The sequence below is a fragment of the Vespula pensylvanica genome, chromosome 15 (genome assembly GCF_014466175.1).
Source record: "Vespula pensylvanica isolate Volc-1 chromosome 15, ASM1446617v1, whole genome shotgun sequence".
Classification (NCBI taxonomy): domain Eukaryota; kingdom Metazoa; phylum Arthropoda; class Insecta; order Hymenoptera; family Vespidae; genus Vespula; species Vespula pensylvanica.
In genome coordinates this window covers 3,315,432-3,333,845 of record NC_057699.1, presented here as the reverse complement: position 1 = coordinate 3,333,845, position 18,414 = coordinate 3,315,432, and the positions used below count along the sequence as shown (strand labels likewise).

General features: G+C 30.4%; 1 protein-coding gene across 5 annotated transcripts in view; it reads right to left on the bottom strand.

Moving 5' to 3' along the window:
• Nucleotides 1-18,414, bottom strand: part of LOC122634662 (voltage-dependent calcium channel gamma-7 subunit) — a 32,420-nt gene that overhangs the window by 9,464 nt on the left and 4,542 nt on the right. For 4 of the 5 annotated variants that reach the window (XM_043823812.1, XM_043823813.1, XM_043823811.1 and 1 more), the window contains 2 exons: nucleotides 13,677-14,935; nucleotides 5,182-5,274 (listed from right to left, as the gene is read on the bottom strand). In XM_043823812.1, the coding sequence (XP_043679747.1) occupies nucleotides 5,182-5,274; nucleotides 13,677-14,034 (451 nt within the window). In that variant the 5' untranslated portion in view covers nucleotides 14,035-14,935. Of the gene's footprint in view, nucleotides 1-5,181; nucleotides 5,275-13,676; nucleotides 14,936-16,218; nucleotides 16,396-18,414 lie in introns of all 5 variants that reach the window. The other variant, XM_043823815.1, reaches the window with a different exon arrangement.

Sequence of the window (18,414 nt, the reverse complement as noted above, 5' to 3'; positions counted from 1 at the left end):
AATATATTAGTAATATAATATATAATATATGTATATATACAAAAATTATGATCGAATTATTTCAAAGATTTAAATAAGAAGATAAGAAAATAGTTCATTAGTAGATTAACATCATATCTAACGAACAAGTAAATTTTCAAACTATTCTTCTATAATGAAAAGTTTGTTGGAAAATATTGAAGGATCACTAAACTTCAATATCATGGTATATAAAATTATACCAAAGGTATCTAAATGGTTTAATAGCTTTCATGAGAAAATTGTATCGATATCTTTCAAATAGAAGCATCGAAAGCCGCTTCTATCCGAATAATGTATTATAAGCTTAATAAATCAGGGAATATTGATCAAGTTATAAATTCCTCAACCTCTATATAATCATTGTAAGACGCGAATTCGCAGGGCGAGAAAATTAAAATCTTATTATGAATAATAAATTAATCTAATGGAATGCTAAAGGGATAAAATTTCACTATGAAGAATCGCAAAAATTTACATCGGATCAAAATTCCGATACGGTATGCATTCAAAAATTTACTTTAAAGGAAATTCTTTTATAAATATTAAATAATTCAAATTATTTGAAAAAATAAAAAGAAAAAAAAAGAAAAAGAAAAGAGACAAGTATTATATACAAATAATTGATAATGTAATAAAACATTAATTTACAGGAACTTTCAACTAATCGTACTTGAAATTAAAAAAAAATATGCATATATTATATATATATATATATATATATATATATATATATATATTCATAAGATTTATGCAATATTATAATAATTTCATACAAGGATAGAAATTTGAAAACGATACGAGACAAAATAATTAAACAATTATTAGATAATCTAAAGTAATTACCATTTTTATTATTCTGATATTTTTAATTCTAATTATTAATTTGATTGGTTTGACTTTAACAATTCACTTGATCAATTTTTCTCTTTGCATCGCGATAAGAACTTTCAGATCTAATCCTAATATAAATAAGCTAAAGAGAGAGAGAGAGAGAGAGAGAGAGAAAGAAAGAGAAGGAACTTCGTTGTATTTCACAAGAATTTATATCTACAAGTAAATTACATAAATCTAATTCCTAAACAGTTCATTAGAATGCCGTTTTTCTGATCATTTATTCCAAATATATATGTAAAAGTCAATGCATATACTTAAATCCTATAAGCTTCGATTGAAAGATTATACTACACTTTGGATATATTTACCCTATCCTTCTTCGGCAAAATTTTTTTCATATAAATTGGTTAAGAAAATTCGATTAAAAAAAAAGTTGTTTTTTTATTTGAAAAAATTATATTGACATTGTACGATCTTTAAACTTTCTCTCAATGATCATTATAAATAATTCTGTACGAACGTTCCATGAACGTAAAAAAAAAAAAAAAAACGTAGTGTTATAGATTGCGGTTAAGCGATCATTAAAATATTCGGATCAAAATAACTCGGCAGCATTCGTTGAATGCAGATGATTAAACAAATATTCGATATCCGGATATACATATAATGGTGTAAATCTTTCTATAAATATTCCTCTATTAATCGTCTAATCATTAATCATCTTTCAGCACAGTTAGTCGAGAGTTCAAAACATGATTATAAAAGGAGAATCTAAAATGAGAATTTAAATTGAGAGTTGAAATCTCGGAAAGAGTCGAGTTTAAACGAAAAATGAAAATGCGGCACTGGTTATTTCTCAATCGTCGAGGTAATCATCATGAACATAACATTAAATGAAATATCGTGTTATACATATGAAATCTAAATTGAGAATGAGTCTCTTTCTCTCTCTCTCTCTCTCTCTCTCTTTCTCTCTGCCAAGTAATTCGACAAGACAGCCGAGTATAAACACATCACGAAAATGCGACGCTGGTCATTTCTCTAACGTCGAAATAAAAAATAAATTCGTTTCATCATCGTGTTATTTGTGTAAGGAACAAAACGAAACTACGAAACAATTGTAAATTATCTATAGATGATCTAATGCATTGTTACAACGTTATATTCAAAAAGTATTATTCAAAAGTAAAGAAATTGCGTTCTTAAACCATTAATTCGCGAAAACGTAGTAGGTCTACGTCAATCTTCAACGTAAAACGAATTTTCTAGGCTAGCTGTGTCCAACCATAACGGCCTATATGGATCCCATGTGGCCCTTTCTCTCCTCCTATCCATAGATCCCCATAGAGCAGAGCAATTGACGCGGCTCGATCGAAATTTCCTGCAGTAGCTTCTATCGATGATCGACCAATGCCCCACGATCGAAATGTAATCGCTTTATCACATAGCTAGGCAACTTCTTTTTTAACACCTCCATCATCAATCATTCTGTAACCCCACGACTTAAGGGGAGGTTCCGCTTAAAGTGGAAAAAGGTTATTTTTTTAGAAATTTCTTTTTTCGATAACAAGATATATACAAGACGACAACCTATGTTTTTCAATATCTCATTATATATAATATTTGGAAGATATAAAAAGTTCAATTTCCAAATGGTATAATTTGTTTTTATATTTCTTTTTTATTAATTTTTTTCTTTTCCTATCCACTTTTGACAAAAATTCTTTTCCAAGGATATGACATACACACAATGCGACTGTAATTCTGAACCGAAGAAATAAAAGTCGAACGTATTTTTAAACTACATAAAATTTTCGAGAGGGTGGACGTATGAAAGTAAAAAAAAAAAAAAAAAAAAAGAAGAAAAAAAAAGAAAAACAAAAAAGATCTTCCATCGTTTTCCTAGAAATTTGAAATTAAATATCATTTTCTTTTCTTTTCTTTTCTCACAGATTTTTTTTCTCACAATTTTACTTTTCCTTAGAAATCAGTAAATGTAAAATAAAAAAGAAAACTCGAAATAATTACAGATTCATCAGTCCTCGTAAAGAATCTTTAATTTGAAATTCTTTAATTTGAAATAAAACCGATTTATATCGATCGATTAGTTCTCGACATGTTCGTCACGATTGATTGGTAAAAATAATATTTGGAGAAAAACACGTTTGAAAAACACAATTTCCCTACTGTAGGTGAATACGTCCTTGAATGTAGAAAAAGCGGACACGCGGCAGCTGCCACTTAAAATGACTTTGGTAATTTTTAGAATTTCAAAATTTCCTTTTAACCACTTGATATTCCTCACACGTCTGTTTTGACATATCTATCGTGACACATCCATCCTGACGCGTATACCTATCTCTGTTTTCGTATCGTCAACTTCCTCACTTCTCATCTCAATCCCTTCCTCTTGTGTTTACCATCTTGCGCGTTATTGTCTACTATGTTGAACGTCGTCTACATCGATCGAATTAAATCTCACCAACCTACACCCCGTCTCATGAGCTATTGTATCGATCGTAAAATTGTTTTTCGACTTAAACAGTCTAACTGAATAAAGAAAATCGATGTGAAAAATTCAAGTGAAAAGTCTTAAAAAGAAAAACAAAAAGAAAGGAAACTTTCGAAAGTTTTAAACCGAAACATATAAAATTTTTAAAAACGAAGTTTGCAAGACCACTGACATTTTAAATAATGGCGATCGTGCTCTCTCATTTATCCTATTATTATCAAGGAGGATATATAAAAAATATAATTCATTTACTAAACAATTTTCCAAACGATTAATTTCACGATCTTCTCCTTCTCCCTTATCACGACAGTAATGAAAGTAGAAAATGCAAGTTTGAAGTTAAAAAAAAAATATATATATATAATAGATCGAGTAACAAATTGTACGGTTAATTTACTACGGTCCTTACTTTTGGCAGATTCAATTTAAACTTTTAATTGTAAGAGAATCTCGATATAATTATTCTAGTTTCTGATTTTACATGACTCTCAACATTTCTTATAATACAGATATATTATAAAATTTATTCTGACAAGTACTTAGTTTCATGCAACAGAGAAATGAATACAATTTTTTATGAAAGAAAAAAGTAAATAAATAAATAAATGAAGATTATCAATATATCTTTTAATTAGCTTCATAAAGTGCAAAGCGAATAACAATAAATTCCTAGATTTCCAAAAAGAGAAAAAAGAAAAAGAAAAAATAACTGCGCTTTCCCATTTATTTTTCATCAATTGAATATTCCAAATTTCCCGTTTAAATGATAAACAACGCTGGTTGATTCGTTATTTTTTGCCTTTCGATTTTATCGAACTCGTTAATATTTCAATATTTGAAATTTTTCATGAAAAAAAGAAAAAAACCCAAAAATAAAAAACAAAACAAAAAGAGAAAGCTAAAAAAAAAGAAAATAAAAAATATTCCTGAAATACTAATACTATTTTGTGGCGCCAAGAAGGTATCTAACGCCTTTAATTTGAAAATTATAAGATGATCTCGTGTAGAAATCGTATATTTTGTCAAGATTATGCTACTACATACGAAATGATGATATTAACCAGAAGGAACCACGAAAACTTGGAAACTACGGAAAGCACATCGGTAAGAATAGGTTAATTTATTATTACATATATAAGAACGTTCGTTTCTCCTATTCCTATTACTTCCAAGGTTCTTTCTTTCTCTCTCTCTCTCTCTCTCTCTCTCTCTCTCTCTCTCTCTCTCTCTCTCTCTCTCTCTCTCTTCCTCTATCTTACTTGTCTCTTCGGAAATTCGCAGATCGTAGTTTTGAAACTTTGCCTCCTGAATCTCCAGGTCTCTCTATTGCAAACTTCTTCGTTATTTCCTGAAAACTTTGCACACCGGGAAGAACAGTTTCTTTTTCTTCTTTTCTTTTTTTTTCTCCCCCAACGTTCTTTTCATCTCAGATTTCACGTGCCAAAACTCATCGATATATAAATATAAACGAGAAGGTACGACGTGAAAGATCAAATAAATCAGCTCGTTAATCATCCTACCTCGAATTTACAAGAAACATCTCCATTACCGAAACTCACGTAGTTCGCGCCATAGTAAAGTTCGATTCCTAATGCAGCTCGTGTGACACTTTGATAGTTTTAGAAACAAATTCTCTCTCTCTCTCTCTCTCTCTCTCTCTCTCTCTCTCTCTCTCTCTCTCTCTCTCTCACTCTCTCTTTCCCTCTACTGTTATTACTGTTCTGCTGATACTGCTGCTCTGCTGAATACTATTTCATTTATAAATGCATTCGTTTTACGAACTTTCGCTACAAGAATGACAGGTGTTAACTCACATGGAATCGCCATCGTTGAGTCACTGGGATCGGGACTGTATTCCTCGTTTGGAAAATAGTCGATACTTGAACACTCGTATTCCATGCGCGAGCCTGAAACATATCGAAGCGGAATATTTTCATTTTTTTTTCTTTTTTTTTGTTTCTTTCTTCTATTTTTTGATTTAGCTCTCTTATCTACATTCAAGGAAAAATATATTTATTCGAAGAAGTATTATACGCGAATAATTTTTAGATGAATAATGTGCAATATTTAAATTTATGACTCTCTTAAGTAAAATAATCTAATGAAAATGTCTTGCGGTGCGACCAACGATTAAAATTCAAAAAGAATAAAAAAAAAAAGACAAAAACAAAGTTCGTATAAATAGAAAAATACACGTAAGCGTTTAAACAAACGAATTTTCGTATGTTATATCTACTTACGTAGTATATAAGTATCGTAAGTTAGCATTATTAACGAAATAATCCACGTTTAGCAGACGTGATAAAAAATATATAATTTCTCCTATTAAATGATGGATACGCATCTCTCAGTTTAATGGATTTTCTGAAATATTTCCACAATGCCCGGAGTTTCATTTTGCTTCGTAACTTTTTAATAACATTCAAGAGATTATGAGGAGACACGTTAAACTTTTTTAACAAGTTAACAATGATCTTATTAAATATTTACCATAAAAGTAAACGGACAACCGGTGAAACACGGGAATGAACGCCTAACTTGAAACTTGAAATAAGGTCGTATATAAACTTTTCTAATATGTTATAAATTTCAAAATCTGACACTGCAATATTTTCTACGTATTACGAAACCAATCTTATATATGTATAGGTACATATACATTCTCGAAAATATGTTCAAACAATGGCCAACGCAAAGTATTAAAAACTTTTTTCATAGACATCATTTTATGCGGCTATTAAATTAATTTTTTCTTAAAATATATTAAAGAATAAAAACAAGAGAAATAGAAAGATTAATTTTTTAACAAAAACCAATCAATTAAAAAGAGAAAAAAAGTAACTTATACGATAACTTGTACGAGTACTTTCACATTTCAATATTTATTTGAAAAATTTATATCATTTAAAAAAAAAAAATAACAAAAAAAGAAAAATATATATCTGATGATTCGTGCATTACTGTAACAAGCGATATATATTTTTCTTTTATGGTTATTAATATTAAAAAAAATATATATCAGAGGAAAAAGATCAATGATACATGGAGGATTACATATTTACGATTATGCATTATATGCATTATTGCAAGTACATTTTGCATTATGCATTATTGCAAAAACCATCGATAAAACCGAAAATAACAGAGATAACGGAGATGGTAATAGTTATTGACTCACTATACGCACACATTTATATAATGTCATCCATTCATAATGTGTTATAAAACGAAACGAGATCAAAACAAAAAATAACAAAAAATAAAAGAAAAAAGAAAGAAAGACATAGAACCTCTCGTTTTTAATTTGCTCTCCTCTCTCTCTCTCTCTCTTCCTCTCCCTAATATCTCACCCTCTCATCGTCGTCTAGTTTTCTTCCTCTCAATAACTCTTCTTTTTTCGTTGCTCCCTTGTTGTTCTCACGATTTTAACGAAAAATTATTATATTAAGTTCGTGCAAAGAAGTTACCCCCGATTTACTTTCTCCTTTTTTCCGCTTTTATTCGTGGCGTAGCTACCCAGCTGACCGTCGTCGTGCAGGCGTTAATAAAAGCGCCAAGAAATCCAGTTACTGTGAGGAAAAACCAATTTCTACCAGTTTTCCACGAGAACCCTTCTCGACGCCTTCTTACGGGCGATTTAATTCGTCCTTTTTTTTCTTCTTCATCTTCTTCTTCTTTCCTTTTTTCCTTCTCCTTTTTTTTCTTCCTTTTTTTTTTCTTCCTTTTTTTTCTCTGCTTCTTTCCAACGGAATTACCCTTCGGCGCGGATAAATGAACGAAGCGTGAATTTTTTCGCTTATCTCTCTGATCGTCTTTTCGGAATAACAAGGAATAAGATTCGAGCCGAAGGTAATTAGATGTTACGAAAAGTAATTTTACATATACCTAACACCAGCTAATAATACCGGTTCACATAATACAAGGGAGAAGTTGCACCGACTTTGATGTCGTTAATGAAATTTATATTTTTACGATATAGTGCTAATAGGTATATAACACTGTACTATAAAGTAATTGTGTTTAATGTCTTCTATATTACTACATACACTGCTAACGTTGAACTACCGAATAGATAAATCTTTACATCTTTTTAAAATAATAATTATTTATATATATACCATACATTTTATATATATATATATATAATCAACTATTAAGATCCATTTATATTTATAAACACTCTACACAAACACTTCGACGATTTTGACATCTGAATTACTACTCTAAAATGTACAAAGCGATTAATTTCTGAATGTTGAATGAAACAACGCGAGAGAGAAACTTAAAAAAAAAAAAAAAGAAAAAAAAGAAGAAGCAGAACAAAAAAATACAAAAAGAAATAAGAAGAGAAAAGAATTTTCCTCGAGCAAACATCTTCCTATACGTCCTGTTAACGCTCCTCGTTTTCTTGCCTACTCCATTGCTGATTTCAAATCCCAGAGCAAGAGGTTCAAGATCGTTCGACCGCAATAAGAAGCTATCCCGCTGTCGAACGCTGTGCTCATCGGTAAATGGTTTCCTTTCATTCCTATTCCTCCATTTTTTTCTTTTTCTTTTTCTTTTTTTCCTCCTCCTCCTCCTGCTCTTCATCCAACAGCATAGCCAAGAGGCATCGTTCCGACGCTCGTTCGTAGACTCGTAGAAATGAATCGAGACCGACTGATGGGGTTAGCAGAAGGAGAGTGGTTTCCGGTGCCCCGGGTAACGAGTCATTTCCGACCTAGTGTGTTCCCTTCTTCTCTCTCCCCATTTCAACAAAATCCTTCGAGTTGCCGAGTACCATTCCTAACAGCTATTTCTATCTGAGAAACATAGGCCTGAATCCGGCGAAAGCTTTACGTCTAACGTTACATATTAGACCAAATGTCCTTTGCTATTCTCTCTCTTTAAATAAAAAAAAATTAAATAGTTAGGTATATTAGAAGAGTAGGTATATATAGAAACGTCACTGTTCGAATACACGAATTTATCGAACAATATAATATAAAAAAAAAAAAAACAATTATATAAAATTTTATGGGTGAATTATTATTCGTACTAATTGCAATTATGCTGCAGTCATAATCGTATTACCGTCGGAATAAAAATTCTACGATATGCACTACGCTATGTGCCTTTTCAAAACGAGTTCCGAAACGTGGAATATTGGCCAAACCTGGTTTCCCGCCAAGCACGTTCTATATTTTAAGTATATTTTCCATTATCAGAATCAATAAAATTCATTTCGTTATTTAAAATCAAGTATCTGTATCCTTAATCATTATTTAAACATTTGTGATGCATCTCCAACAATTGGACATAATATCAATGTTCGATTTGATTTTAATTAATTTATTTTAAGTTTCAGTTTGATTTCAATTGATTTAAATTAGTTACGTCAGATTGTTTGCATTTGTTTAGCAATTAACCGCAATAATAAACTTTAACTAATAAAAAAACAAATCCATAAGAATCTTTCAACGACGATAAATATATTTGTTATATTTTTGACCAGTTGAAAATTATCAAATTGCATTATTTTTTGATTTGTGGATTTCCTATCAGTTGCGTTTACACAATTAAAAATTGAACAAAAAAAAATAACAAATAAATGAATTACATTCAAATTTACATGTACTATTTTTGTTAGAGTACAAAATCATTTAAACTATTTGAATTATCTATGTATAAATTTGTATTCTCCTGTGTCAAAATCTAAAATAATGAAAATCTTTTAATTGGAGTACACGTCATCGAAATTGGATTTCATTCGATTTTTATCATCGATTTGATAAAGAATTATTCTGAACAAATTTTATTTTGATCGTTGACGAAACGAAAGAAGCTTTATATAGGATGTATCTGCTTGAATGGAGAAGAAAATACATTGTTTGAACAATAAAACGTTTGATTGATTGTAATCGAAATTCTAGTGTATTTTTGTGTCACTTTTTGAAATATCTACATGTATTTTTCAAAAACCACTGGTTGATACTTGACTACGTCATGTGCACAGATCGATTCGTTTTTCAATTCAAAAATACAAACATAAAGCTTCGTCGAGTGGAAAAAATTTTGTCTCTTAAAATATTTTATATGTCGTATTTTCAATTAGATATAAATTCTTACACAAGTTAATATTGAAAATTCTAACTTGATGTTCAAGAGTATTACTACTACTATTATACGTTCAATATTTCCAAAGAACGAATTTATTTATTATAAGTTATTTTTTATAACATAATATAAAATGTACGAGTTAAATAACCGATCCAGTAAAACTATTTTCTTAATAAATATATACATATATATATATATATACCTATACATACTCTATTTTATTAAAATGAATAAATTTACGAATAAAAAAGTAATATCCGTCTGCTACTACATATTTTAACAATAAACGAAATGAAAATATTTCAAAGTACTCGATCCCATAAAAAAAAAAAGATAATAACATCTTTGCAATAACGTCATGTTATAAATAACAAAAAAAAAATATTTAAAATAAATTTAAAATAAAAGAAAAAGAATTGTTAGCGTTAATTTAAAAAAATCCTTTATTTCCTTTGCCTTTTTCTTTCTTTCTTTCTTTTTTCCTCCTCTTTCCTTTTTTTTTTTTTTTTTTCTTTATATGAACCAAGTAAGTACGTTGGCGGTTGGCTTACATTATCGTTAAGCCGGATAGTTTTCATTAAATGTTAAAAGAGAAGAATAAATGGGACGAAGGAGAATAGAGCGACATCGGACAGAAAGGTCAAGTGGTAGCGAATGAAATTTTTCTCGGATACAATTTCACGCGTGGAAATGCTTAGATGCACTTTCAAAGAAACTCGCGAAGGTTTTATCGGCATCAATCCCTTTCACCACCACTACCACCCACTCCACTATCATCCCTCTGTTCCTTTTCCTCCTTCCTTTCCCCTTCTCTTTCTTTCTTTCTTTCTTTTTCTCTTTCTTTTTTCTCTCTTTTTTCTCTCTTTCTTTCTTTCTTTCAATATTTTCCATTTTCCATTATCCTACTGTACCGGTCATATCTGTACTGATCTCGACACCATCAAATCGAATAACACTCGGATTTATATTATTATCTGGAGATCGTCCCTCAAAAGATCCTCTTCTAAAATCGAGTCCTTTCAATGCAGGACTCCGAGAATCTAGTGACTTCAAAGCAACTCTAAGATCAAAGATAGTTCTCTTATCATTTCTTCACATGATTTACGAGGCATTAAATATATTATCGAGCATTAACTTCGATGCCTTTATTCTTAATATAAATTTAATCTCTTTTGGACAAAATACATTATTACCTACTACTAATTAGTTTAATTGTATGTATTGATTTTAGCCGCTCGATAAAATAAATATTAAATATATTTGTTTTCAATAATAATAATAATAATAATAATAATAATAATAATAATAATAATAATAATAATAATAATAATAATAATAATAATAATATAAAATAATAAATATATTACCATCATAATATTGTCAGCCCCTTGGCTCAATCGTTATTTTAAAAGGACAATACTGGAATTTTTAATAATTTTTTTTCTGTTTTATACAGAAACGTTAGGATTTTACCCCATTGAGCTCGGATTTCCGTCGAGAGGTTTACGGTAGCTGCAGATAACAGAGAGCATTATATACAAACAAATTGGACGAGAAGAGAATTTTTTATTTTTCATAGGAACAAAGCATCGAGTAACAACGTCTACCTAATTATTAGAATTTCAATTTATCTTACTATTTTTTTGATAACAACGGAACAGAAAGAAACGAAAAAAGACATAAAATTCCCAAGAAACGTACAATTTTTTGGCGCGAAGAATCTAAATCCCTTAAGCTTCGAATCTGATTCGATTTGACGATAGAGATTCGATACGAGTCTCAAGTATCTGCGATTCGTGACTCCATTGTCGGTGGAACAACGAAAATTGACAAAAGATTTGAGATTTATCGAGACTTTCGAGACCTTGCATGCCTCGAATCAGACTTAAAGTGATTCGAATTCATCTCTAAAATAGACACCAGAAAATTCGAAGAGATTCGAAATATTTCAAATCTCATATTTCTACACATTACGTTTATCTCTACGCGTACATATAGGAAGAGAAATATAGAGAGAATAGCAAGGGAAGGACCACAAGACGATTTGATCGTATTAACAATAATTGATAAAATTGTATTCTATCGAAAAATGATTTTTAATTTACCAAAGTAATTCTTCGAGAAGGGAAAATGCAATAACTGAAGCTTTCTAGCAAATATAAATTTTCTCTTTTTATACCAAATAAAATCTATTATATTTTAATTGGTACTATAACTTTAAACAGGAATTTAATTCGTTAAAAACGTCCAATGTCTGTTTTATCGAAATATTACAAAAGATAAAAAAACAATATTAAAAATCGTAATTAACTTCATAGTCTATAAGTATATATAAATTTATTTTATTAAATACTTCTTTCATATAAGTACTCAAAAACGATAAATTCAATTACGATTTGTGATTATATTATAGCGAAATTTATTAAACTGTATTGCATTTTAATAGACTTAAAGGGAATTATTCTAACCACATTACTGACTGCGCCAGATAATTCTAATGCTTTCTTTCGTGGTTAATTCAAATTAATCCATTAAATCTGCTTCAGTGATTATAATATTTTAAACATAGTCCTTTCAATGGCACAGTTCTCATATACGATAAATTAATATTTAATTTGTAAATAAAATGTAAAACACGTGCTAATAGATTTCTATTAAAATATTATAAATTTCAATTGATTTATATTTATGTTTTTTGAAATGAAAGAATTGAAGCAATTTCGAACAGGCTTGGATGTTTATAAAATCAAAACTTGTAGTATATAATTAATAATATAAAAATGTACCAAAATTGATGTATCTAATTAATTATTATTATTTTTAACTTCATTATTATGTTTAAACTAATTATTATTATGAACACTCCACATGTTTTAGCTTATATCTTCTTTATACATACACGAGCCAAAAGAAATATTATACATCTCGTTTGTAATGTTGTTATACACGTTATTACGAAATAATTAAAATCAATTTAGTTAATTAAATAGGAAGCCAAAACAAAAGCAAGTGTAAGAAATAACAGCTATAAGAGTGGCATAATTTAACGTGAAATTTTACTTGTGAAATAACAAATAAATCTTTTTTTGCTTCGCTATTAAATTTACATAGCCCAAATTTCAAATTTCGGATTAATAACTACAAGTTGTAGCGATAAAATTATTGAAAATGAAACTTATTTGCGGTATATCCATAACTTTTATATTTATCACGAGATTTATGCGTTAAAAATTTTTTGAGAAATGTTTCTCAAAGAAAATTCTCTTTATATAATATATATTATATTTGATATTAATATTTTTTATTATTTCTTTTGTATATTAAAACTTAATTATATAACACGTTATATGCAAAAAGTTCTTTTTTAGTCTTTATTTACCTCTAGCCACGGTCTATTTATTCAGAATCATAAGTACTATTCATCTTTACATAATACACATAATGCACATAATGCGGAATACAAATAAGAAAAAACATTCATTAAAATATAGACACAACTTCAATAACGAAGTAAACAATGGTATTATATTGAGATGAATAATACTCAATCGATGGAAATGTAAACGCAGTGTTAAGGACTTAGCACACCATTCGTGACATAAAAACAGTCTATAGTAACATAGCCGATTGAGCTAAAATAAATATATTTTCATTTTTTAAAATAAAGTCCATTGCAAGCAAACAGCAATAAATACTTGTTCTATTATTCATACTTATCGATTGTTCTTGATCGATTTAAAGAAAAAAAAAAAGAAAAGAAAAGAAGAAAAACCTGGACTTTTTTATGAGAATTGATCAACAATAAAAAGCGATATTCTTAAAAAAAAAAAAAAAAAAAAAAAAAAGTTCATCTTCTCGTTCAGCGAACATTTCTTAATAACAATACGTTTCTAAAAGATCAATTACACGATGATCTCACAATTTTGTCATTAATTATTAACTGGTACCTCCTATCTCGTATCTCGTGTCATCGAACAAACTACTTTTGTTGTATAATTTTAAAGTTCAACTGACCACCATCAGTAACCATAAATAGATGATGAAAAACAAAAAAATAATAAAAATGAATAAAAATGATAAATAAACAATAGTAAATAAAAGTAGTAAACAAACATACCAGCTGTCGTGTAAGACAAAGATCGAGAAAATTTCATGAGATTATAATATAATGTCGTTAATGAAAAAATGTGTCGAACATATATGTACTCACTTATGGCGACGCAAACACGCCAGAGCCCGCTATAAGTCACTTTGCTGTCCGGCTCGACTGAGGCGTTCGAGGACGTCTTGGGTAGTTTTTCTTCGGTCAACAACCACTCGCCAGTACTGATGGCGACGGTGACGACGATGAGGGAGAGCATCGCCGAGAGGCCGGACGCGATGCCAAGACCACCCCCGCTCACCACGTTGCTCCCGTGAACGTGGTTCTCAACCACGACACTTCTTCCGCCACCGGCTACGACGGCACTTGCTGCTGCTGCTGTTGTTCCTCTTGGACCGGCTGTACTGTTCCCGCTGTCGCAGCACCAGCAACAACAAGACATTACCACGCAGACGGCTCTTCTCATGGGAACATCTCACTGACTGAGGAGAAAGATTTACCCCTCGCACTTATCCATTTTACGATTCTGACGATTACGTGACAACGATTTTCCAATAAACAAAGGAAAATGTTACGATCTTCCTCCTTCGACTTCCTTTACATTTATCGATCCCCTTTGAATTTATTCTTTGTCTCTCTTTTTTGTCCTTTTCTTTCCTTTTCTTTCTTTTCTTTTTTTTCTCTTTACCAATTTCTTTTTTCTCTTCTCTTTTTTTTTCCTTTCTCTTCTTGCTCTTTTCCCTTTATTATTTCCTTCTTTCTCAACAACGAGCGAACTCGAATAGATTCGCGAGAAAATTACTAACCGAACCTGTCCCTCTCTCTCTCTCTCTCACTTCTCTTCGCCCGCTCCTCTCCGTTGACTAACGATGAAGAATGGAAAACCAAAAACTTCCGATTTCGACAATCGATATATGCGAAATTGCTTCGAGGTTCGTTTATAGATCGCGGCTTTTGTTAAAAGGAATTCGATGTATGATAAAAAGTCGCGTACGAATGTGTGACACTGTAAATAGATGATATACGAGAATAGAAGAATTGCGATTGATGGAATGTTTCCCAATGCACGTTCATCGAAGTCCCATTCACTGTTGGGGAAGAAAACGAAAAAAGGGAATAAAAAAAAAAGTAAAATAAAAGTAAGCGCGTGGTTCGTGTAAAGGATCGAATTACGTTTTCGAAATGGAAACATTGACCGGTTCGTGTCACGTTGAATAACACATTGCAGAGTACTAATCAAGCTGCATCGATTGGAATTCGAAGAACGATTAATCGAACGCGGTCCGTGTCAACTCGCGTAACGTCTTCCTAGAAATTAAGCTTCTGCCTTGATCCAAAAGGGAATTCAATTATTCGTCCTAAGATTCCTGCAACATAAAATATAAGGCACCAATTACATATTTTCGATCTTCAAATTCGCATGACGAAGAATAAATTTCCATCGTATTACTACTCCAATTTGTTGAATTAACAAAATTATTAAATTTCATTTTATAATTATGATAAATTTAGTAATAATTAATTTATTATATAATTGATAAATCCTTACGTATATAATATCAAAAATATATGTTCTTTAGTCCATAATTATATATAGTTCATACACACAACACTCTTGCCACGTGCTGATCTCTCCTTCTGTTTATCCGTATTTCCGAAAGTTTATCCTTTCTTCATATCGCTTATTTATTCATTCGTTTTACTCAAATATTTCACACGCCTTACAATATCTAGTATATCTAGTAATATAATGCTATTGGAATGGAACGTATCGATTAATTATTTTTGGAATTTCTATATCTATTTTTAACTCATCTCTCAAATCTACAAAGTCGCAAATCTCTTCGAAAAGAATCCGTGTAATCGAGAATTGCTTTCAAACGTAATATTTTCTTCACAAAGTTGGCACGATAAATATTTCGACGATAAATAAAACAATTGATTTATCATTTTTCACGGATATAAAAAATATATCATGGGATAAACTGGATCAACAACTTCTTTTTATTAATGTAAAAAGAAAAAAGAAAAAAGACGTCTCTGGTTAGCATATAAATCATAGATACAATACCTGCGAAATTTTTTTTTTTTTTCATGCGATCGTAATGGTGGGTATCCTATTTCGGTTAGATAACATCATCGCCAATACCAAGAGAATATTATTGGTAAGAATACATCGGATCGTTAACGAGAGAATCTCTTCCTCTGCTTAAGGTACAATATTTTCCCTCTGTAATCTCGCCATTGTAAAAGAAAACGTCGAAAGGACTCACAAAAGGGACAATATTCGATATAATAAGGAAAGAAAGAAAGAAAAAAAGAGCGAAAGAACGAAAGAAAAAAAAAAAGAAAGAAAAGAAAAGAAAAGAAAAAGGTAAGCTCGTTACAAGGTACGACAACCGGACTTTTTATTGATGTAAAATACGTAACAAAGCATTACGATTTCGAGCGAATATCAAAGCAATGCATATTATTGTCTAATACAGTTTTTCAAGGGTTATCTTTCGTTTCCTCTTCCTCTTTGTCTCCTCCATCCCTTTATCTTCTTTCCTCGCGACAAAACCAACTAAGGTAAACCCACCCTCCTTCTTCGAGCTGCTTTAACGCTTTTCACGAATGGAATTTCATAGATACAGCCGATAATACCTACATCGTACGATGTTCGGTCTCAAAATTCGATGGCCTTTCTCCGGCGCCTGCCTTTAATTAATCGGATTAGGAGTCGCGTCAGCGAAATTGATTTTTCCCAAAGGAAGCTGAGAGCCCCTCTATTCGCCCAACCGAGATCCATCGAGAAGACCCTTTTACGACAAGACCATCTCAAAGGCTAAAAGCAGACGATGCAACTTTTTTTTCGGTCTTTACGCATATGACATATAAAAGACGCTAAATATATATATATAATATGTATGTGTATGTGTATCTCAGCTCAAAGATCATACAAGTTTTGTATTGATTCATTAATAAAAGAACACACAAAACTAATATCTTTTGATACAGGTACGTTCAATTAAACCTGTTGTATCATTCAGGAACTTGATACATATACAATATTTTACCCAATCGAAATAATACATATTTTAAAGACGAGAAGAATTTCACGATAATTTATATCGACGGAATATTGTTAAAACAATTTTAGCTTTTAGCGAATACAATTCTGATAAGAAAACTTTTTTATTCTTTATTCTAAAATTCTGAAATATTCTCTTTAGAATAAAATACTGATATAAGACCTGATATAATAATAATGATAGTTTCTTCTTCGCTAAAAGTCCTTGGTTTTATTTAATAAATGATGACATACCAAACCGATTAAATTCACTATTATTTTCTCTTTGCATGGAAAAAGAATTATAATTCCTCTTCGGAAATAACTCGATGGCCATTCTTTTTCCTTTTTTTTCTTTTTTTTTTTTTTTACGTCATTTTCTTCTTCCCACTTGGTCACTTTACGCTTTTTTTTCTTTCTCTTTTTTCTCCCCTTTTTCCTACCTTTTTTAACGGGCCATAGAGAGCGAAAGATAGAAAGAAAGAGAGAGAGAGAACTTGGCCCGATGCCACGTTTTTATTTCGCAGTCGATCGTTTCACGAAATACTTGCACGAGTATTATAATGTCTCTTCTTTTTTGTGCAATTCGCTTCGTTGGTTGATCTGTATGTTTATAAAAAACAAAAAAAAAAAAAAACAAAAAACTTTAATAACGTCGATTATAATATGTTTCTATCGGAAAAACTAAAATGCGATATTTTACAGTTTTTACATGGTATTATTAAATTATCAATAATCAATTATTATATTTCATTTCGTTATCCTACGATCAAATCAAATTTATATGTAATCGTGCTAGTTCCATAAGCATGCTTTCAAAATGGCTTTCTAACGGACGCTTTTCTTCGAAAAGCGACAGAATGCCGATAATCCGTTATAAATGGTATTAAACATGTACTACCAGAATATACGGATTATACGGATGATTTATGGACAGCGAATCGTATAATACTGAGAGAACAATATATACAATATGAAGTCAAACGATCCTACGTTTGCAAAACGACAAAACTTGAACAAAACTATTCCAAGCAGGAAATCTCGAATTTAGTTTCAGGACTCGAGAATCTTGAATTATTAAGGATCTCGGATTATATTGGATACCATCGAGTATAATACCGTTTTATGGGTAACTTTATTCGCGGGTTTGTTACATTCAAAGTAAATCTTACGTGTCACATGAAAAAAATCGGGAGAAACAACTTTCGGACGTCCGACGGGCATATCAATATCGAGTGATTAGTTTAAAAAAAAGAAAAAGGTAAACAAATAAAATCCAGATTGAAAAATAAAATTTTTCATCGCCAGTCAAACGTGGTTTCAAGCAAATCGATTTCAAGTATATTGATTCTCTGTGCTATTGCTTTGCTCGAGATATAAAAATTTTCATTTGTTTTTTATTAGTTTGAAAGAAATAAAGAAATTAATAAGAGACGTTCCGTTAACGAACCAATTGTAACTCTCGTAACGAAAAATTTTATCTTACGATTCTAATTCATCTTTTCAAGAGAAATCAATCTAGTCCACAACTTATATATCTAACCTATACTAATAGAATATAATTAACTTATGTGATTTATTAATTATTCTATTTTAATAATGACAAGATATCACTCGAGAAAAAATCTTTTTTATCCTTCGTTTTTTAATTTATTTTCGTGCTTCATTATTTCGAAATATTGAAGTTGATACAATTTCGATCTCAACAAAATATTATCTATATTTAATCCTTGTGATATTTTTTTATTTTCTTCCTTTTCCTCTCTCTCTCTCTCTCTCTCTCTCTCTCTCTCT